The following is a 23,252-nucleotide window of genomic DNA, read 5'->3' on the forward strand; positions in this document are numbered from 1 at the left end:
GACCCAATCATTGACGGATTTCATCTCACTCGAGTCCTTATGGATGGCGGCAGCAGTCTGAACCTGCTTTATCGGGACACAGACCCCTCAAGGATCAAACCCACAAAAACGATCTTTAAAGGCGTCATACCAGGTGTAGAGGCCCATTGCATAGGCTCAGTCACACTGGAAGTGGTCTTCAGATCCCCGGATAACTTCCAAAGCGAGGAGTTAATCTTCGATATAGTCCCGTTCCGCAGCGGCTATCATGCACTGCTCGGGCGAACCGCATTTGCGAGATTCAATGCGGTACCGCATTATGCATATCTCAAGCTCAAGATGCTAGGACCTCGGGGGGTCATCACATTCAATGGAAACACAGAGCGCTCTCTCCGTACATAGGAGCACACTGCGGCCCTCGCAGCAGAAGCGCAAAGCAGCCTCTTAAGGCAATCCACCAGTTCGGCGATTCAAGACCCGGACACCTTCAAGCGCGCACGGAGTAATCGGCAACAAAACCGCCTGGCACGATCCAAGCTCGCATAGCAATGCGACCCCCACCCCAGTACCAGCCAAACGGCGAAATCCGTGCCACGCGTACATAATTACGCATTAAAAATACCACGGGCACAGGTGGGGAGGGGGTACGACTACGGCACGCCCCAAGACGCGGCTCAACCGCACTAGGGGCTTCCCGCTTTGTTATTTTTCTCTCTTTCAGAACTTTAATCTCTGGAAACCCCGTCCGGCAGCACGGTTGCCGGACACATGATGCAACAACCAAGAAGGCAGAAAGCTACGTCGCACCACTGAACTCCCAGGTGGTCTCTGACAACGAGTGAAATATCTTCTTTAAATACCATTCCTCAGCTTGCCCTTGGAGGGGACATGTCAAATAGTCCTACTTTTTGCTTATCGCACTACTTGTATCATTCTGCTTTAATGCACCTTTTTGAATAAACAATGCATATCGCTAGACTATTATCGCATTCTCTATTCTTCTTATATATATAGGGAAAATCCATCCTACCACCTGGGGTAGTTACCCCACATGTCTCATATACTACCATGTGGTACTATATATACTATTTTATTATTTTAAATATGTTCATATACTATATCTAAGATATTTCAAAGCAAGTTACATGAAAAAATTGCATATGAGCCCATAGTTTTTGTTATATTTGCGAAATACGTACATATTTGTACGTAAAAAAGAGCATACTCAAAACAAGGTATATACTACCTAAAAATTAGTATATATACTACCTAATCATTGTTATATACTACATACTACATGTACATACTCTCGGTTTCGTCAGATACTACATACAACATACAAAATGCAAGTGGTGGTAACTACCACTGCTTGTAGAAAACATTTGTCCTATATATATATGTATATATATGTATGTATGTTCATTCATGACATCCAGCACCCGTACACTCTGATACGACCAATACGCTAGGGGCTTAAGCATACCCCATAATACGGCGTGAGAAGTCCGAACACTTTCGACAGTGCGGCACCCCGAACTTATAGCATTATATGCATCAGCTCCGAATTATGTCTTGGGTCAATAGTTGGGTTTGCCCGGCTCCCATGTTTTGGTACCTTACGTTCCGCTATATCGATTAAGGTAGCACTGGGAGAACTACTGCGATTGTGCCCCGGTTCAGCTGGGCTAAGCACCTCAGTAGAGAAAGCTAAAACTGACTGTCATGATAAGGCGAGAGCTGGTCGCTGTTCGAGAGGTTTCGAGTCCCTACAGACTTATGCCGCTTAGAGCGAGGAGTCGGCTTTGTCCAGCTTAAGGCGTGTATAGCGCCCCGAATTCGGCCTTCCGAATACTAGGGGCTTCGCCAAAATTTAAAATTGTAGAATTCTATGGCTAAGTGAGAGTGATAAAGCATTATAGTCCGGTTGCCTTGTTCGTTGTGCTGAGCACCTCCCTCGAAGGACCCAACAATGGGAAAAGAGTGCTCAGGTTTATCCCGAACACCCCAGCACTCGTGGCATGGGGGCAGAAGCCGACGACTGGCCATCTCTCAGATTTGATAAACAGCCACACAGAAGGTAATATTTTAAATTCAAACAAGCGTTGCACAACGCATATGAACAAGTTTTCATAAATACAGGATCACACGAGCAAGTTCATTCAAAAATTACATCTTTTGCACACTCGTCTGCCACAAGACGGGCACCCTTCAGACACCCTCATAATACATTTCGGGGTGGCGATGCTCCTTGCCTTGCGGCGGCCCCTCCTTCACCAGCTTCTCAGCGTCCATCTTGGCCCAGTGCACCTTCGCACGGGCAAAGGCCTGGCGTGCACCCTCGATATAGACGGACCGCTTTATGGCCTCCAGCCATGGGCAGGCATCCATAAGCCGCCTCACCAGGCCAAAGTAGTTGTTGGGAAGGGAGTCGCCAGGCCACATCCGGACTATAAGGCCCCTCATGGCCTGTTCGGCCGCCTTGTGCAGCTCGACCAGTTGCTTCAGCTGGTCGCTCATAGGCATCAGGTGTTCGGTCCCAGTATACTGAGACCAGAACAGCTTCTCCGTCGAGCTTCCCTCCTCGGCCTGGTAAAATTTCGCGGCATCCGACACGCTGCGGGGAAAATCTGCGAATACTCCTGGAGAGCTCCGGACTCGGGTAAGTAACAAATAATTTACTTTCACATGCTTGCTTTACATATTGAATGCCTTACCCGCCGCTATCTTCCTCATCACCTCAATCTCCTGGAGGGCCTTTTGGGCTTCAGTCTTGGCATTCTTTGCGCTCTCGAGAGCCGCGGGAAGCTCAGACTCTCGCGTCTTCGAGTCAAGCTCCAACGCCTCGTGCTTCGTCACGAGAGTTCGGAGCTCTTGCTGCACCTCGCCCACCCGTGCCTCTTGCTTTTCTCGCTCGGTGCGCTCCTTGGCCGCTTTGTCTTCGGCCTCGGACAATGCTTGCTTTAGGGTCGCCACTTCGGTCGTGGCCCCTGGCACAATCATGATGATCCTATCATTTCGCAATCACATTTTCTTTTATATATATAGACAAGGTATTACTTACCTTTGTTCTCCTCGAGCTGCCTCTTGGCAAGGCTGAGCTCTTTCTCGGACCCCTCGAGGTCCTGCTTCAGTGCGGCAACCTCCGCAGTCAGTGCGGCAGAGGTCAGCAGCGAAGCCTGCATACGCATACAGACATACTTATATTAGACTCCTGCATATATTATTTGATCCTCTATTCGGCTTTTCTTTGTGAACACCAAACAGAGCATCAGGGGCTACTGTCTATGCGGTAATATTTTTCCTATATTTTAAATACTTACCTCAAAGCCTGTTAGAAGGCTGGCACAGGCTTCAGTCAGTCCGCTCTTGGCGGACTGAACCTTCTTGATCACCGCACTCATAATAGTGCGGTGCTCTTCGTCGATGGAAGCACCGTGAAGCGCTCCCAGCAGGTTGTCCGGTGCCTCTGGATGGATAGAGGTCGCCGGCACGGGCGTCTTGCCCCTTTTGGAAGGGGGCCGCCTGCCCGAGTCCGGAACCACTGGAGGTTCCGGCGCGGTGTTCGGCTGAGAGCCGAACTTAGAGCCTCTGGGAGCCTTGCTCCCTTTGCTCCTGGAGTCCGGAAGGTCGCCTTGAGGCGCCTCCGGGACAGTCTCCCTCCGGCTCGGTGCCCCCTGAGATAGTACCTCGGCATTGTCCGTAGGGCAAGGAGAGGTGGCGGTTGGAAGTGTATCACTATTCATGTCCGACGAGTCCAAGGAACCGTCCGACGATGATACATCGATACGGGCTTGGGGCGGACTGCATAATCATATTCGACGTTAGGAGAGGCAGTGCGGCAAAGGTATGCTATGAGTTACTCTGGTATCCGAATACTTACGACTTCGCCAGGGGCTTGGCCCTGAGTAGCCACTCGTCTTCGCCGTCGGCGGCGGTGGTGGAATAGTCCGGAAGGAGAGTCCTTCCCTTCTTGGACCCTTCGGTCTCCCCGGTTGGGGCGGCCTTCCTCTTCTTGTCTCCCCCGGCTGGAGGGGGAGAGTCTTCGTCTTCCTTCTCCTCGTTTTCGTGGCAGGAGTGCGTCTCGAAGTTATTGGACGATGAGTCCGATACCACCTGGCGCCAGGAACTCTTTCGGGTTCCCTTGGCCTTTTTCTTGGTCTTATCCGGCACCTCATAAGGAGCCGGAGTCCGCATCTCCGTCAGGAGAGCGTCCGCAGGGTCTTCGGGCAGAGGGGCCGGACAGTTGATCTGCTCCGATGTCTCCACCCAGTCCTGTCAAAGGCATGAGAGCTCAGACCCCGCACATGATTAAGCTATGGGAAATAAACACCCTATCAGATGTACAGAACTTACCGGATTCGCAGAATGCTTCGCGCTTAGCCCGCGGTCCTCGGTAAGAGAAGGAGGGACCTCGGCGCCCTTGAACAGCACCCTCCAGACGTCTTTATGCGTCGTGTCGAAGAGCTCGCTTAGAGTCTTGTGCCGGGCCGGGTCGAACTCCCATAAGTTGAAATCCCGTTGTTGACACGGGAGGATCCGGCGGAAGAGCATGACCTGGACTATGTTGACAAGTTTAAGTTTCTTGCTTATCATGTTTCGGATACACTTCTGGAATCCGTCCAGCTCCACCGATGAACCCCAGGACAGGCCCTTCTCCTTCCAAGAAGTGAGTCGCGTGGGGATTCCAGATCGAAACTCGGGGGCCGCCACCCAGTTGGTGTCGCATGGCTCGGTGATGTAGAACCACCCCGATTGCCACCCCTTTATGGTCTCCACGAAGGAGCCCTCGAGCCATATAACATTGGACATTTTGCCCACCATGGCTCCGCCGCATTCCGTTTGTTGGCTGCCCAGCACCTTCGGCTTGATATTGAAGGTCTTCAGCCACAGGCCGAAATGGGGCCGGATGCGGAGGAAAGCCTCGCACACGACGATGAACGCCGAGATGTTGAGGATGAAATTCGGGGCCAGATTATGAAAGTCCAGTCCGTAGTAGAACATGAGGCCGCGGACGAATGGATGGAGGGGAAACCCCAATCCACGGACGAAATGGGGGAGGAAAACCACCCTTTCGTGAGGTTCCGGGGTAGGGACGATCTGCCCCGCGGCTGGCAGCCGGTGCGCGATATCCGCGGCTAAGTATCCGGCTCCACGTAACTTTTTGATGTGCCCCTCCGTGACGGAGGAGGCCATCCACTTGCCTCCCGCTCCGGACATGTTTGGAGAGAGTTGAGGAGGAGGATGCGGACTTGGGCGCTGGAGCTCGAGTGCGCGAGAATGGATGAGCAAGCAGGAAGAAGGCGTAGGTAGAAAAATGTGAGATCTTATCCCTTTATAAGGGCGGACTAAACTATGCGCCCCCACTAGCCTGGTAAAACTCGCTTATCCCCCAAGCGCCGTAATTGATGGCGCGGTTGAGTTACCCACATCCGTATTGATGAGAATCCCGTAATAAGGGAAACACGATCTCTACTTTGATAAGACGTGTCAAGAAACCACCTCGCGTTATGTGCGGGGCTGATTAAAGAAAAACGGTTCAAATAATTACCGGGCCGTGGCGTGATGTCATGCTGCCAAAACGTGTCAGCAGATTAGATTTGTGGTAATATTATTCTCTCTACGGTGGTATGTGGAACTTATTTTGCAGGGTCGGACACTATCCTTGTATTCAAATTCTTCCGTGGTGTATTCGGAGGAGGAACCCGCCTTGCAATGCCGAAAACAACACTGCGCGCCGGACTCATCGTCATTGAAGGCTGGTTCAGGGGCTACTGAGGGAGTCCTAGATTAGGGGGTCCCCGAACAGCCGGATTATATCCTTTGGCCGGACTGTTGGATTATGAAGATACAAGATTGAAGACTTCGTCCCGTGTCCGGATGGGACTCTACTTAGCGTGGAAGGCAAGCTAGGCAATACGGATATGTATATCTCCTCCTTTGTAACCGACCTTGTGTAACCCTATCCTCTTCCGGTGTCTATATAAACCGGAGGGTTTTAGTCCGTAGGATAACATACAATCATACCATAGGCTAGCTTCTAGGGTTTAGCCTCTCCGATCTCGTGGTAGATCAACTCTTGTACTACTCATATTATCAAGAATAAATCAAGTAGAACATAGGGTTTTACCTCCATCAAGAGGGCCCGAACCTGAGTAAAACATCCTGTCCCCTGCCTCCTGTTACCATCCGCCTTAGACGCATAGTTCGGGACCCCCTACCCGAGATCCGCCGGTTTTGACACCGACAGCGACAACCACCGCCCGCCGCCGCGATCTTCTCGGGATCGCGATCCCGCGTTCCCCCCTCGCCCACGATCATGCCCTATATAAAGCCCTTCCCCTTCTCTCTCACACCCCTAAAACCCTAACCCCAAAACCCACCACCGCCCACGCCCTCGCCAAACGCATCTCGCCTCCGCCGCTGCAGTTCATCGCCGCCGGTGAGCCACCCCTCGACCTCTAAGTTGTGCACCCGAACCCTCTCTTCGTTTCGCACCTTTTTGACATCCCCTCGATGCCCAGGAACCCCGAAGCCGTCGCCCCCGAGCTCGACTGCCGCTCACCGGAGCTGCAGCTCACCAGGGAGCCGTCTCGTCGCCCCGGCCGTCTCCGTCGTCCCCGACCGCAGCAGCCGCCATCCTCGACCTCGCCTCGTTCCGCCGCATCGCCCGGACGCCTCCGTCACCTTCCCCGACGACCGTAGCCGCATTGCATGAACCTGACGTGCCAAAGAGAGCATTGTCAAATCCATGAGTTCTTCGATGCCACTGCTTCAAGCATGATAATGACTTCTTTCGCCCTAGCGATGAGTCGAACGACGAGCGATGTATATATCATATCTGCTCTAGATATAAACCGGTGATAAAAAGTACTTATCCATCAATTCGAATGTTTGGATCAAATATAGAGCATTCAGTTGGACAACATTTTTTGTGTCCGGACGCAGCCCGCCGGGGCTTTTGGGGTCCGGTTGTAGACGCAGGGGCGGAACCGCGGAGAGACTCAACCGCGGAAGGGCATCCCTTTCGTTTTTTCTTCCTTGAGGCGCCGCCTTTCTCTAGAGACTCCGGAGTCTCGAGACTCGAGGGCACCAACGGCGTCTTCTCCGAGAGCCAAAGCTCCCGATTCCTTGACCGACCGACACCCCCTGCCACCCGCACCCGCACCCGCAACCCTCGTCTCGGCCACCCCTGACTCCTCTTCCCTAAGATTCCGCGATCCGCTAGGACGCAGGTTTGAAGAGGGAACCCCCCGCCGCCGCCGCCGCCGCGGCCGACGACGTTCGCGGGCACGCGAAGTGGAATGCAATGTGTGGTGAGCATATCCCGTCAATTTGATACCCATTATTCAGGATTGGGATAGTAGGATTCCATTCTTAAGAGCATCTGGGGCATCGCGTACTAATCTGTATCTGTAGCAATTTGTTTTCACCTTTTCTGCTCTTTATGAGGCTGCGCAGTTCTATAGCAAATCTCAAACCAATGTGTGTGTGTATGCATAGTTTGTTTCCATAGTAGCATCCATATATGGCTGTATGTTTTAGATTTCTTAGCAGTTGTGTGCTGCCTTCTTTAGGTAAGAAGAGTCGAGAAGCAGCACGTAGATACATGATTAGCCACTGCCACGAGGATTTGCAAGATTCATCTTCTCCTGAATTAAGCTGGATTTAAAATTTCAGGAAACACATAAAAATGCATTCTCAAACGCAAGCATATCTTACAATTTGGTACTTGTACTGTCGTTATCATATCCCTTTTTATGTTCATATTTGACTGTCTCTTTCTGTCAGAGTGATCAATGTGCAGTGCATTAAATGGCACAGAAGTGACATCTAGCTAAAAAATGCAACGTTTTGTATATATCAACGATGAGTCCTGCCGGGATTCCTACCGTGACAATCGGGTTTCCAATACCAAATACACCTTGTGGAATTTTCTCCCTAAGAATTTATTGGAACAATTCAGGTCAGGTTCTCAGTTATTTTCTACTGTTTTGGTATTTGTGCACACTCTCTACCATTCAAGTATAGTACTCTGACCTGCAACGAACATGAGACCCATCATCTTTTAGCACTTTGTTAAAAACCCGACAAAACCGTCCTGTTTCCTTTTCTAGTGAATTTATTCCGTCACTATTTCTGCATTAAATTACATTTCTTCCATGTTCACTTCTCTAAATATTTCAGGCGTTTCATGAATCAGTATTTTCTGCTAATCGCCTGCCTTCAGTTGTGGCCCACTATTACTCCTGTAAGTCCTGCAACTACATGGGGCCCGCTTGCCATAATCTTCATTGTTTCTGCTTCAAAAGAGGCTTGGGATGATTACAATAGGTATCTTTCCGACAAGAAAGTAAATGAAAGGAGAATCTGGGTGGTAAAGGATGGCATCCGTAGACAGGTTTTCCCCCCTTTCTTCACCAACATTTATTTCTCTCTCAGTGGAGAGAGAACAACATCCTCCTTAGCCTGTTAAAATGTTGTGTCAATATTTGCATTCATCATTACTTCTGTTTGTCAGCCATAATCTGATATCATTTGTTCAGTTTGGCAGTCGGTACCACAAATTGTTTCAAAGTATAAAGCCTAAAGCTTGAAGTTTCTGCACTCACTTGTAATTTGCTATTGCTTGTGCTGGAACTTGTATGCGCACCTGTGTACTGTAAAGACCTAACAGTGCATTGTTACGTGTGCCTTATGGATCATCGATATCAGTGAGAGTGAATGGATTATAGGAGTTGTCACTTGTCAGTGTATCTTTCATGTTCGGCTAAATGGATGAAGTTGTACTTCTTAGGAAAAATTAACTCTGGGACACTGCAAAAGTATGATGTTTGCTGAGGACACTGAACAATTGATAATTTTGTAATCGACATTTCAGAATCAATAATCATCGTCATTTGACAGAACATTCCATGTCCCTTGAAAAACAGATACTATTCTGAGATTTAGGAGAGAGCAGGGACGAGGAAAAATCTTATTTGTCAAATACTTTAAGCAAAGGCTTAATAGTTGATTATAGATGGTCGAATTATCAGATTTGATGGCTAATTGTTAGGAGTTCTTTCAATATTTGGATGCATCAAACTGAATAAGATCTAAGATTGACATCTTACACATCTTATCTCCACTAGATTTGGAACCAACGATATTTTACTGGGCCTTCTATAGTAAATGACCATATTTTTTGTAGAGTCTTCAGTGAATTGTTGATTTTAGATTGACGTTCAGCAACCACCACACATTCGTGTTGTCATAGAACAATTCTGCCTATTTCAAATGGTTCTACTTAGGGCTACTTGGGTTTAGATTGATGAATATTTGATTGTACAATACTAATTTGTGTTTTCAGATCAAAGCAAGGGAGATACATGTCGGAAATATAGTGTGGCTCCATGAGAATGATGAGATCCCATGTGATCTCGTTCTCATTGGAACTTCTGATCCTCAAGGCATCTGTTATGTTGAGGTAAATGGTTCTACTAACAAACATTAGATAATATGTTTATTTGCTATTCCTGCTACATGATATGTGTGATAGGACTCACTTGGGTGGCCATGGCCTTGCTTAGGTGCATATTAAATTCATCTGAAATGCCTTGACATGTCAATTCAACAGGATATGCTGGAGTTCTTATTTGTCTAATGAATGTTGATTCTGATGCTACCCTACTGATGGCCCAATTATTACATTTTAATGTTTGCGGAATCTGAAATCTGAAATCGAAATTCTCTTTTCCCAGTTTATAAAACCAAGTTCTCCTAATATGCGATGAGAAATTTTAGTGAGTGACTATACAGTAATAATATTTGGAAACAGGAAACAACCGCTGATGGTGAAAAATGCAAGCTGGTAGTAGTGAGCATTTTTATTTTTCTAGACACTCTGCTAGTACGAGTTAATTAACAAATTTATGGAGTTATATGGCATGGTTGTTTAACCTAGAAGAAATTAACCTTCAGAATCCTTTTAGTAGTTGGTTTGGCTAGAAGGTAGACCAATTACTGGGATATTGGAATTAAGCTGGGTATTGGGGACCAGGAATTGTGCCTCTCAGCAATACCTGTTGTTTGGATCATAATGAAATCGGAATTGCATTTGGGACCCACCTCCATGGATTTTGGTTGACAACTAGGAAGAACCCCTGCCCAGTACCAAGCTCAGATCCTTTGAATTGCATGGAAATGTTTGCCCTCACATTTCTCGACTCTGATGATACCAAATCGCCCCCATCAATACATCGCTTTTTGCAAGATTCCGTTGATCTGCTGTGTCGCCGTCGCTGGTGAAATCCACTTGTGTCGTTCTATTCTGTCATGTGGCCGGATCACCTCCTGTTCTTTACCAGTGCCGGTGCCGCATCCTGTTGTTTGGCCCCATGGCAGTGCTGCCTGCTGTGTTCTGTCCCGTTGCAGGCTTCGCCTCTTATGTTCTACCCCATCTCAGGCACCACCTTCTGCCCTCCTGCGTTATACCCTGTCGCAGGCACCTCTTCCACTTATCTGTGCGGGCACAGTTTGTGCAGAGCCATGAACTGTGACCACTACAAATCCGGGCCTTGCCGAATATGTTAACTAATGATAACCACTTCTCTGGAGCCATGTAAAAAATGTTTCGTAATCATAAATATATATCTAAGTAGATTCCACACCTTGAACTCAAGCATATATCTATAGCTAAACCAGTATAAAAGGCATTAGTTGGTCTTGACACTTCTAATCCGAGCCATCCGAAATCTTTGATCCTATCTCATAATTATCCATCCAGTGGTTGTGGACAATGCCATATCTCCCTTAGCCACTCATATGCTTATAGGCTCTTCATTTTACTTATCATCTCCTAGTTAATTACTATCTAATTTCATTTGTCATGCTTACGAGTTTGTTTTTATTTTATATTTTTGTATATGAAATTCATTTATTTGCTCTCAAGATGTGCATGTTATCTGATTCTTTTTCTTGAATGTTATCTGATTCTTTTTCTTCAATGTTATCTGAAACTTCTTGAATCAATGTTTTCAAGTTAACATGGAACTCTACGATCATTTCTATATGTGGGCTTAAAATTTTCCTGTGCTTGCAATACGCTATCCTGCACGTGCAGCGTAGATCCGTCGCAGCATATAATGTAACAACTGAACTAACCACTGACAGATGGTTGAAGAATGATATAAGGCTGAAAAAACAACTCTTCCAAAATTCTTGCGGATGATTATTTTTTGTCCAAATTAGCTAAAGTGTGTTGTTGATGAAACATAGGAAAGGGTATGAGGCGGTGAAACTGGAGGGAGATAGCGAAACAGAGGCAGTGTTTGAGAAATTTTAATTTTCACAGTTAAAACAAAACAAAAATACAGAACATGAGGTTATCTGGTCATTTTGTAGTGATGATTAATGGACTAATTAACACTAGTTGCGATATAAACAACTGAAACTTACCGGCATTGCAAGAAAAGTTCCACTCATTCTGTTGATCATGTTTGATGGATTGTTAAAAGGTGATTAGTATCTCAATACAACTCATACTTATAGATAGTATAGATAATTTTTTTAAGTTTGATTTAAGATTTCAGCCTTTCTTCAAAAGCATGCAAAATTTCATGTTTTTATATCTTTCCTTTCACATTAACAAATATTAAGAGTAAGAAAACAAGTCAACATAACTGTATCTATTTGATTTATTTTTGTGTTTGAATTTGGTTACTTGAACCTGCTTTGCACGTGAAGGGCTGCTAATCGTGTGCAGCAGTCTTGTTTTATTACTCTTGAGTATATGAGAACTTGGCATAGATGAACCTGTGTGCATTTATTGCCTTATTGGTACGCAGAAGGAAATTGTGATAGAATGCTCTCTTTTATTGTGCACACCATATAGTCTTCTCAATTATTTTTTCGAGAAAACGCAAAAAGCCTTTGCGTTTCATTTCATTGAAAAGATGGAAGGCCTCCTAGGAGGTGTGTCGTTACATGTTTTTGTAATTGGTCAGTGTACATCCCAGGTTGTGGGCAGGACAACCCGAAGCCCCTGGGCGCCTGCCTTTGCCCAACATCGGGCCTCCTCTTTGATCCTATCCACTAGTGTTGCGATGGATGGTGTAGCATTGTCGAAGACGCATGCATTCCGGTGCTTCCATATCATCCATGGGACGAGCAAAGTGATAGACTTGAGGGCTTTGCGCTGCGCCGGTGGTGTTCCCTCCCTTGCGCGCCGCCACCACTCCATGACGCTGGGCTCTTGATCAGGCGGCTGGGCTGGCAATTGGAGCCAGTTGAGAATGGTGTGCCATGTCTGGCGTGCAAAAGGGCAGGCCAGGAGCAGGTGCTGTAGCGTTTCGACTGCCTGGTCGCAATGGAGACACCTGGGGTGATGATCCAGCCCATGCCTGGCGAGTCTTTCGGCCGTCCAGCAGCGATCTTGGGCTGCCAACCAGTGAAAGAACTTCACCCTTGGTGGTGCCCAGGTTTTCCATACCAGCTGCCATGAGGGGCATCGTGTAGAACCCTGGAAACTTGCCGCATAGCATGATTGCGCCGAGTAGCGGCCGTTGGCCGTCCACCTCCAGAGTAAGCGGTCCGGCTCGTTAGAAAGGGTGGTGTGGCTCACAGCATGCTAGAGGAGCAGGTATTGGCCTATCTCATGCAGCCCCAGTGTCCCCTAGATATCGCGCGCCCAGGTGTTGTTGGCTAGCACATCGGCAACCGTCCGCGCTTTTCGTCGCTGCTTGGGGATGCATTGGTGGAGTAATGGGGCGATGTCAAGGACAGACTGCCCGTTGATCCAGCGATCCTCCCAGAACAGTGCTGTCAAACCATTGCCGATGCTCATGGTGGTTGATGTAGAGAACATTGCCCGCTCCTCATTAGTGAATTGCATGTCGAGCCCTTGCCAGGCGCGGTCAGGGTCCACGCGGGCAAGCCACATCCATCGTATGCGCAGTGCCAACCCAGCGCGTTCAAGGTCGCGGACCCCGAGGCCGCCGTACTCGATGGGTCTGCATACATGGCGCCAATTGACGTGGCAGTGTCCGCCATTGGCAATGGCACGGCCGGCCCACAGGAAACCTCTCAGGATCTTCTCCAGCTGCTTCAATGTTTTCTTAGGCGGGGCTAACGCGAGCAGCTGGTGCACGGGAATCGCGCACAGAACGGACTTGACCAGGGCGAGCCGCCCAGCCTTGTTCATGAGCCACGCTTTCCAAGTCGGGAGTCTGGCAGCCACCGAGTCGACGAGGGGCTGCAGCTGGGTGGCAGTGGGTCGACGTGTCGTCAGCGGAATGCCGAGGTAAGATATGGGGAGCTATGCTACCGGGCATCCAAGCTGGGAGGTCGCCTCATCGGCCGTCGGGTCGCCATGCAGGGTGGTGGCCGAGCTCTTGGCGTAGTTCACCAGCAGCCTGCTCGCCTTGCCGAATAAGGTTAGGATTCCTTTGATGGCGGCAACATCCTCCGGTGTGGTGTGGCAGAATAGCATCACATCATCCGCATAGAGAGAGATCGCTGGGATGGGGCGCCTGGGATGTAGCTGCCGCAGGATGCCGGCTTCCATAGCCCGGCGCATCAGCCTGCCAAGCGTGTCCACGGCGAGCACGAAGAGCTGGGGGGACACGGGGTCGCCTTGTCTCAGGCCAGCGCGATGCCATATGGGAGGGCCTGGCTCTCCATTCAGCAGGACGCGAGTGCTCGCTATCGAAAGCAGGATTGCGAGCCACTCCATGAATCTGTCTCTGAACCCGTATTGTCGCAGGACCTCAAATAGAAATGGCCATGATATGGTGTCGAAGGCGCGCGTTAAGTCGAGCTTCAGCATGATCCGGGGAGCCCCTAGCTGGTGTAGCATCCGTAGAGATTGCTTGACCAGGATAAAGTTATCGTGGAGGCTCCGGCCCTGGATGAATGCGTTTTGGTTCCGGCTGACTAGAACATCGAGCCTCGGGGCGAGGCGTAACGAGAGGACCTTGGCGAAGAGCTTGGCCACAAGATGTATCAAGCAAGTCGGCCGGTAGTCGCTTAGCTGTTGGGCATCGGCTCGCTTGGGGAGCAGGGTCATCAGGGCTTGGTTCAGCTTGTGGAAGCCGCGGCCTCTCATCTCGAACAGCTGCTGGAATACATCCATGAAGTCGTGTCGGACAGTTGTCCAGCAGGCCCGCAAGAATTCGGCGGTGAACCTGTCAGGTCCCGGCGCCTTGCTGGCGGGGAGGCGTTTGATCGCGTCCCAGACCTCCTCCACGGTGAATGGTGCATCCAAGCTGGAGAGGTCGCAAGGCTCGATGAGCTGGTCCAACTCCAACGTGAGCTCCCTGTCTGCAACCGAGCCCAGTATCCTGTCAAAATGCTCAAAAGCAGCTCGCGCCATCGTGTCCTGGTCTGTGAGTATGTGCCCATCCACTGCGAGGCTGTATACTCGATTCTTCTGTCGGCGAAAAGAGCATTGCCGATGGAAGAAACCTGTATTGGCGTCGCCCTCCTTGATCGTGGCAATGCGCGCGCGCTGCCTGGCAATGGTGCGCTCCAGGGACGCAAGGCCAAGGTATGTGATCTTGAGGTGCTTCCTCAGCCAGTCTTCAGGCGGTGATAGAGCGCGGTCCTCCTGGGCCTTGTCGAACCGTGATATGAGCTCGCGGGAAATGGCCATTCGGTCCCGAATGCTGCCAGTAGACTTGGCACTCCAGCTGGTGAGTCTACGGGCCGTGGCCTGAAGGCGCAACATCAAGCGGTGAAAGGGGTCCGGGTCGTAAACCGAGCCCCAGGCCGCGGCCACCGTGTCCTGAAATCCATCTAGCCTGAGCCAGAAATCCTCAAAATGGAAGCGCCTGTACGCCGTGGGCATGGGTGCGCAGTCTAACAGCAGCGGGCAATGATCCGAGACGACGGACGCAAGGCAGCGGAGATGGCACTCGCCGTGTGCGTCTTCCCAGTCCGAGGTGCAGAGCGCGCGATCTAGGTGCACCAGGGTAGGCGGGGACTGCTCGTTGGACCATGTAAAGCGGCGCCCATTGAGGTAAATTTCTTTCAGGGCGAGATCATTGACAAGGCGGCGAAACCTGCCCATCATTCGCCTATTCAAGTTGCCATTGCTCTTGTCCTTGTCACGTAGGATGAGGTTGGAGTCTCCGCATAGCATTCATGGTCCGGGGCAAGCCGCACGGATGTCCCGGAGCTCTTGCAGGAACGCAATTTTGTCCGCGTCATCCTGGGGTCCGTACACGACCGAAAGCCACCAGGGTACGCCCGTGGCCGTGGTCACCGTGGCGGTGAGGGCGTTCGTGGTGAACAGAGGGTGCGTGATAGATACAACCCTGCTCTTCCAAGCCAGAAGAATGCCGCCTCGCGTGCCATTCGCCGGGAGGTATGTGTAATCATCAAATTCCGAGCCAAGGGTGTCGAGCACAACAGACGAGCAGAGCAATTCCATCTTTGTTTCCTGTAGGCATACAATGGAGGCAGCCGTGGTGTCCAACAGCGAGCGGGCGGCAAAGCGCCGAGCGCGTGCGTTAAGGCCACGCACATTCCACACTACAATCCTGAGGCCGTGATCCATGAATATTGGATCGACGAGCGAAACCGTGCGCCACTCCTAGGTTTCACACGCAACCTCGACCCGTGCCGGTGTGGTCGGCAGGCTGGTCAAACCCTCCGGGATCTCTCGATCGACCAGGGCAGCAATGGCCTTGAGCACCGCGAGTGGGATGGGTGTTGCGAACATGCCCTCATAGGTTTGCATCTCGGCGGATGAAATCTTTTGGTTCGTCCCAATGATCCCCAGGGTGCGCAAGATCTGGACATGCGCGCGTCTTTCGGCTGTAGGGGGCGCCGCCGTCGGGGATGAATTGGCCGCGGAGCGGCCGCGGCGTGGGGCGAAGTTCAGAGGCCTGCGCGGCCTCCTCCCGGGCGTCGGCAAGGCTGCGGCGATGTGCTTGGTTGCAGCCGCCAGGAATTCACCCAGTGTCAAGGATTGCGACACGGGGGCACGGGCCCATGATCGTCTCATGGTGATCGGCGGGGAAGCGAAGCGCCCCTCAGCGGGAGTGATTGGGCCTCGGCCATTGGAGGCAGGCGTGCGGGCTTCCACTTCCGAGCTGGGCCTCGCCAGGGCCTGCTGGGCCTGGGGCCTTTGCATGATTATCACCGGGGGTGGTGGGCTGGCTGCCTCTGCAGGGGGGACCGCGCTCGTGGCGGGGCATGCATCCGCGCTCCCAGTAGTGCGCTCGTGGGTCCCGCAGGACCGGTCCGCGGGGCAGACGTGGCCACGTCAGGTGGCGCAGCTGGCGAGCAGCCGCTTTGCCCCGACCAACTAGCCATCACGGGCTGCGAGTCTGGCACCTCGCTCAGATCGGGCAGGTCCCGACAGTCCCTCGGATCCTGCGAGCTAGTTGCGGGATCCACGCAATCTTCCACGGGGGATGGGGCGGTGTTTGAATCTCCTGATCCTTCTGGGGTGCTTGCCGGCAATGGGAGTGCCATGCTGGGCACATGGCGGGGTTCTGCGTTGGTGGGATGCGCGGACGCATCGATCTGGGGGCCACCCGCTGTCCCCTCCTGCCCGTTCCTGGCGTCTCCATCAGCGGCTGCGGCAGGGCCAGTCTGGCCCGCGGCCAAAGCCTGCCTTTGCCATCCTTTCCCTTTTCCTTTTCTGGCACGTTGACATGGGTTGGAGGGGCCTTGCTGATCCGCCCGACCGTGCTGACCTGGCCATGGGCCCATGGAGCATCTCCCAACCCGTACGGACGGCGGCGCAGCGACGGTTGGCGGCACCGGCCATGCATGCGCGACGGACAGGCCATCAGCGCGCACGGAGTGGCCCCTAGCGCGCCAGCCCAAGGTGTCTACGGTCATGCCGTCCGCGCGTCCGGCAGGTGGCGCCTCCGTATGCCGGCGCTTGCGGCCGCGTGGACGCGCCCGGCCCGGGCCATTGCCTCGGGCATGGTCGTGGCCGTCTCCGGCGCCATCTCCGTCACCAGCGCCAGGTCCATTGCTTCCCTGATTGCTAGGCGCAGGGGCTCCGATCCTCTCCGCCCGAGCAAGAGCGATGGAGATTGGGTAGGTGAGGGTCCTGATGGTAGGCGCTTCCGAACGTACCCTTGCTGGAATCTGCTCCACGATCTCAAGAACAGCGGCGCGGCGGATGCTGGCCGGATCATGCGCGCGCCCTGCCAGCCGGAATGTGGCCATGTCCTCTCTGGAGCGCGTGTTGGGATGAAGCTGCTCGATCCAGCAGCTCTCCCCCAGGATGTGCTCAGCAGTCGATAGATGCCAGGCCTGAGCGGGGATGCCCCGAAGCTCAAGCTCGACGCGATACTCGAACTGGCCAGAGCCCGCATGCGCCAGCTTGCTCCACGGCCGGACAGAGAGGCTGAACCGCGGGGCGCGGATGAAATGGTCTCCATTGAGGCGGCGCATGGTCGTGCGCGAGCTGAACAGGATCAGGAAATCCTCGGGGTGGTGAGCGTGTACTGTGAAGTCGCCGTCTTCGAGCTCGAGGGAGGTCAGGAGCACATCAGCCACCTCGGCAGCGGACACGGTCGGCCTGTTGCCGGTGATGGAGGCTACCATTGCACGGGACAGGACCTCCTCGGCCTCCTCCATCTCCACAGAATGCGACATGATAATCCTCACCGGCTCCAGCGCGCGCGGCAAGGGCGCAGCGGCCGAGGCGGCGGGAGGAGGCGGAGGTGGCTGCGCGGCCTGGGGCGCCCGCGCCCGAGCAGCAGGGCAAGCGCGGTCAGGGTCGGCCCGGACGGCTCTCCGGTGCTGTGGGTGGCAGGAGCGCGAGTCGTGGCCGGATTCCAGGCATCGGCGGCAGCGAATGTCGTTGGTGCAGTCCCGAACACGATGACCAGGGGCGAGGCAGCGGAAGCAGAGTCCGGCGACCTCTTCCGGGGATGGGCTGCACCGTTGGCATGGAGTCGTGTTGGGCTCGTCGTCTTGGCGGGGGCGGCGGCGACGGTTCTGGCGCTGCGGCTGCTGGAAGCCGTCGGCATCGACCTGGACGCCCCCAGGGGCACGGTGCACCTCGAAGCGGGGGCCGATGCGGCTCGCAACGGGCAGTCGAGGCTGGTCGACGGCGCGTGCGGGAGCGAGGAGAGCGAGCGGCGCGGGCATAGCCGGCGGTGTGCGTGCGACGTCGCTGTACGAGCGGGCCGAGGACTCGCTCTCCGAATCGTACCAGCGGTCGCGGGAGGACACGCGGTCGTCGGAGAGGGTTGCCCGGGGCTCGACAGGGTCAGCACTTGGGGCCGCCATGGCAAGGGGAGGTGCTGGGTGGGCAGACGGCGGGGATTCGCCGGCGGCTGGGCTGGAGGGTGGGGGGGGCTAGGAGGAGCGGGGAGGGAGGGGAGCCATCTCTCAGTCTTCTCAATTTCAGTAGGCTCCTTTTGTACTCTCCTTCTATATCTGGGAATAGATCTGTTTCGCTTTTGTGATTGGTTTATGATGATCTACAGAAATATTGTGCAGCTTGAAAGCCACCATGTTACCTACTGTTACAATAATCTAAATAGGAAATTTACTTTGGCTGTTGTCAGTACTGATAGTGCCAATTTTTTTCACTTTTACCTCAGACCGCAGCTTTAGATGGTGAAACTGATTTGAAAACCAGAATTATCCCTTCAATTTGTGCTGACCTGTCATCGGAGCAATTGGGGAAAATCAAGGTGAGCCTTTCTGTAATTGTACATTCTTGGCCTTTTCTCATGCCTTCTCTGATCGCCTGTCTCTGGATTGAGCAGGGTGTAGTTGAGTGCCCCAACCCAGATAATGACATAAGAAGATTTGATGCTAACATGCGCTTGTTCCCTCCTATCATTGATAATGAGAAATGTCCTTTAACTATCAACAATACACTTCTTCAGTCATGTTACTTACGGTACACGGAATGGGCATGTGGAGTTGCAATTTACACAGGTAAAGATAGCTATATCAAACTTCGTTTAGCCTGTTCTTGATTTACTACCCCAAAGATGCATGTTTGAGGCATTCGGTGTGCACTTAACTGACCAAACAAAATGTCATTTGTGTCAGGCAATGAAACCAAATCAGGAATGAGCCGAGGAACTGCGAAGCCCAAGCTTACCGCTGCTGATTCAATGATAGACATACTCACCGTTGCAATATTTGTTTTCCAAATTGCTGTTGTTCTTTTGCTGGGTCTTGCTGGCAATATCTGGAAGGACAGCCATGGTCGTAAGGTGATATTTATCTCCGACAAAAGCAGTGTCCTTAAGTAGCAAATTCAGTAGAACTTTCATTCGATGCATGTTTTTATACTTCCTGCAGGTAAAACTACTTGGCCCCTCAACTACTGACATGGTTTGCGGGGCAACAAAGCAATTATTGCGACAGTTCAATTTGCAGCCCCAGTTTCAGTACCCTTTAGTTTGCACCTTACTCTGAATAATGGCGCAGATACCCCCCTAGCCAAATACTTGCAAATCACCTGTCCCATCTCCACCTAAAACAGAAATAAACCATCTCCCGAACATGCATCAAATGCGTATCTTTTGTATTAGGTGAAGGCACCAAGATGGCTCAAAAGTTACAGCGAAAGGAAAAAACTAAGGCAACGGCAAAAAGCAAAATAAAACCAGATGGCTGTACATCCATCCTAGGTTTACAAGTCGACAAGTCGTTCTGATGTTGAGACTCATAGACTACTCATGACTAATTGTGACAAGCTGACACTTAAGTTGCGACTCATAGACTAGTCGACACTGAAGTGTAGTCAGCCCTGGAGTTGCGACTCATAGACTAGTCCTTGGATTCATAATCTACATGCTAGGGGCCCAACATTGGGAGGGCGCATGTAGAAAACTAGAAATAAACCATCATAGAATCTGTTTAACCCCACCTGTCAACCCCTTGTACCTCTTCTTCTTTGTCTTCTCTTGTCTTCCTTCCCTTCCTACTTCTATCTCCCGCCTCGCCTTCAGGTTCATGGCCAAGTTGTCCATGGCCATTATGTTGAGGATGCCTGAAGCGGGAACCTCACGACCTGGTTAGCTGTCGTGCTCAGCAGTTGGCACCACTGGGAATCTGCCTCATCATGAATGGGTGTCAACGTTGGAGCTGTCTAGGAGGCCAGGGCACGGTAATGTCGCTGCGATCATTTCGCTCCTTTGTTTCTACTGTTATGGACACAAGCTTGTCCAGATGTGATGAATTGGAGAAGGATGACATGGACCATGGTCATGCTCGCCTATGACTGAAGTGTCCTAGTGTGTGATGCTTCTCTATTGGTGGCGGCCAGCCAGCCACAGTCAGTTCCAGCTCCAATACCATATCCTCCATCCACACCGAAATCCTTAGGAGCGTTCGGTTATCCGGCGCTAGATCGTGCAGCTGCGGAGACCATGTGAGATCCAGATGCTACTCTCCTGCTATCAGAGCCAAAGAGTCCAGGGTCCCAAAACCCTATGTGAGACCATTTTAGGCACTAATCCAGGCAGGCAACCTCTCCTCGAGTGCTCGCCAGAGGCTGGGATTGGGTGGCTGGAGGGAGGAAAAATATAGAGAAAGGAGAAAAAGAGTCGTTTTTACAGTTTCCTTATCTCTGACATGTAGGGCCTACTGTCCAGGTAGGACTGATGATCTGACAACCATACCATCCAAAAATGCGTATGAAATCGGTCTTGGGACCTAATTTAAATGGTTTTGGTAGGTGCAAATTATATGGTTTTAAAGTTCCGTGTGTAAATTAAACTGAACCAATAGTTGAGGGGCTAATTGTAGACTTTCTCCTACTCTTAAATCTAGATCTGCAAGGGATTGAATGAAATTCTATTTTTACTTTGATCTGATTATTAGTTTACTTTGTGTCCTTTTGTGCAGCTATGGTATCTCATGTATCCTGCTGAAAGACCATGGTATGATTTCTTGGTTATCCCGTTGCGCTTTGAACTACTGTGTTCAATAATGATTCCGATTTCCATAAAGGTATGGTTATAAGTTGATTTTTTCCCTTCTTGTTCTGTTTGTTTGAGGTACTCCAGCTTGCAAATTTGCAATGCACAAAGCTCTGATTTTGAAACTTTATTTGTAAAAGAATTTGCAAGAGGATTTTTTTGTATTGATCCTTAACATTCATGATAGTGTACAGAAAATAGTACTAAGATGTTTTTGTGCAAATGCTAGTTCACCATTCTTGATTGAATATATAGAGTTGATGGCCTTAGCCCAGCACCTGCCCTTGGATTTTCTTTCCTAGTTGCATCCTGGGCTTTGCTCATTGCCTGGAAGCCCAGTTTGCAAAACCTTAAGCCTGAACAAATTAGCCATCAACTCTAATTTTGAATGATTGAGATTGCATGACATTGGTACATGCTAGTCTGATTTTTCTTACCAATTGAACTATTCCGTTTCTTTTTGAAAGAGAAACTGTCAATTGAACTATTCTCTCTCAGCGAACAAACCTACACCGCCACCATCATGGTAACCATTGGCTTGTTCATGCTTACACAAAAATTCTCTTTAGATGTTTGATTGCAAACTTTATGGATTCTTTCTGTGAGGAAAACCTCATTTATGAGGTACTATCTTTTTTAATTCTACTTACTAGTGCATTTCATATTTTGTTCATTGATGACCTAAGTGGTTTTAATTGCCCGATCTTTCAACTGTAGAGTGTTCCACTATTAGAGTTGACTACTAACTACATTAAGGTTTCTTCTGCTTAGTGTTAAATAAAGTTCCATTGCCTAACTTTGTTAGTGTTTCTAGGTTACTCTTGATTTGGCTAAAGGTGTATACGCAAAGTTTATTGATTGTGATGATCAAATGTTTGATCCGGAAACAAATACACCTGCCCACTCAGCTAAGTATGTGATATAGTTTATTCATCCGTATAAATTAGGTGTTCATCAGACCTATGTTCTTTATATCTTAGAGCTTATATAAGTACCTCTTTCAGCACAGCTATTAGCGAAGACCTTGGGCAGGTTGAATATATATTAAGCGACAAAACTGGGACATTGACAGAGAATAGAATGATTTTCAAAAGATGTTGCATAAGTGGTGTTCTATACGGAGATAACACTGGAGATGCTTTAAAAGGTATCAACTTGTTCTCGATGTTCGTCCCATCCCGGCAGGCGTATTTTTAGCTTATCTAGTAGGGCTTGATATGAAACATGGTGTTCTTTTGCATGAAGTACGAGCTGTACCTGAAGCTCTTCATTGACTGCCAAATATTTCATGCAATTGGATGCGAAGCACATGCATTTTCATTTGTTGACTAAGTACTCCCTCCATCAACGTATTTAAGGCCCTCACGCATTTTGACATCATCAGTCTAACCGGGGAAATAGCTTATATGTCATTGGTCAAATTGATGACCTCAAAATGTGTGCGGGCCTTGCAAACTTCAAAGCCAGTGTTGTCTATTCTTGAAGTTCTAAGTAATTAACTGGATGGAACTGATCGAGGGCAATATATTTCAACACTCCCTCTCAATTCTAGGCTCCATCAGTATTTAGACGCAGGATAGATGTAGACCGCAAATATTTTTATTAAATACTGTATTAGTTGCATCTAGAACTTGAGGCCTCTTGGCTCTGGTACAATATTGAATCGGATGCACCAACCAGTTCACCCAAAAGTTCGAACTGACCGTAGGACAGCGGGCCATATGTTTCAACACTAAATACCACATGACTTCTACTAACCTTCTGTTTCTTGATCACTACATACGTGTGGATGCAAAGAGTTGGTCACGGTTGCTTTGCAGAGATTGTGTTATATTGTTATATGCCAACAAAGGTAATTTATACCCCTTTTTTTGTAAAGAGTAGTTGAATACCTTTATTTCAGAAACTAAGAGGTGAAATACCCACCTTATATCTATATAAGGTATGTGCACAGTTCGAGGGTGATGATGGAGCTGAATTATGTCATCTTTAGGATCAATAATCTTAAATTTCAGACTTCTCTTTGCGATTTTAATGTAGGCAAGTTGATGTGTGTGTATTAAGAACTATACTGGGCATTCTTCTCACGGGTTTGTTGAACATTCCATTTATTGTATTATCATTCATATGCCAAAAATATTATTCTGAAAACAAACTATAGCTGTCTTTTTTGTCCTGTAAGATGTATTTTCTCCTCTAATTAGATGCCAGACTTCTAAATGCTGTCTCTAGTAACGATCCGGATGTAGTCAAATTTCTGATGGTGATGGCTCTTTGCAACACAGTTGTTCCTATCAAAAGGCAAGTATTCACTATTTTTAAGGAAAAACAATTCTGAATTGTCATGCCTATTTGAGATTTGCATTGTTCCTTATACCT

The 23,252-nt window shown here is 50.0% G+C and overlaps 1 protein-coding gene across 2 annotated transcripts in view; it reads left to right on the plus strand.

Annotated features, from left to right (window-relative positions):
- Positions 1 to 6,976: 6,976 nt before the first annotated feature.
- Positions 6,977 to 23,252, plus strand: part of LOC125538127 (phospholipid-transporting ATPase 2-like) — a 34,833-nt gene continuing 18,557 nt past the window's right edge. The window contains exons 1-11 of one of the 2 annotated variants that reach the window (XM_048701427.1): positions 6,977 to 7,292; positions 7,768 to 7,942; positions 8,164 to 8,227; positions 9,329 to 9,445; positions 18,534 to 18,626; positions 18,702 to 18,876; positions 18,994 to 19,160; positions 20,800 to 20,904; positions 21,688 to 21,785; positions 21,878 to 22,020; positions 23,078 to 23,174. In XM_048701427.1, coding sequence (XP_048557384.1) covers positions 7,821 to 7,942; positions 8,164 to 8,227; positions 9,329 to 9,445; positions 18,534 to 18,626; positions 18,702 to 18,876; positions 18,994 to 19,160; positions 20,800 to 20,904; positions 21,688 to 21,785; positions 21,878 to 22,020; positions 23,078 to 23,174 — 1,181 coding nt within the window. In that variant the 5' untranslated portion in view covers positions 6,977 to 7,292; positions 7,768 to 7,820. Of the gene's footprint in view, positions 7,293 to 7,767; positions 7,943 to 8,163; positions 8,378 to 9,328; positions 9,446 to 18,533; positions 18,627 to 18,701; positions 18,877 to 18,993; positions 19,161 to 20,799; positions 20,905 to 21,687; positions 21,786 to 21,877; positions 22,021 to 23,077; positions 23,175 to 23,252 lie in introns of both variants that reach the window. The other variant, XM_048701425.1, reaches the window with a different exon arrangement.

This window comes from Triticum urartu, chromosome 2, assembly GCF_003073215.2.
Source record: "Triticum urartu cultivar G1812 chromosome 2, Tu2.1, whole genome shotgun sequence".
Lineage (NCBI taxonomy): Eukaryota > Viridiplantae > Streptophyta > Magnoliopsida > Poales > Poaceae > Triticum > Triticum urartu.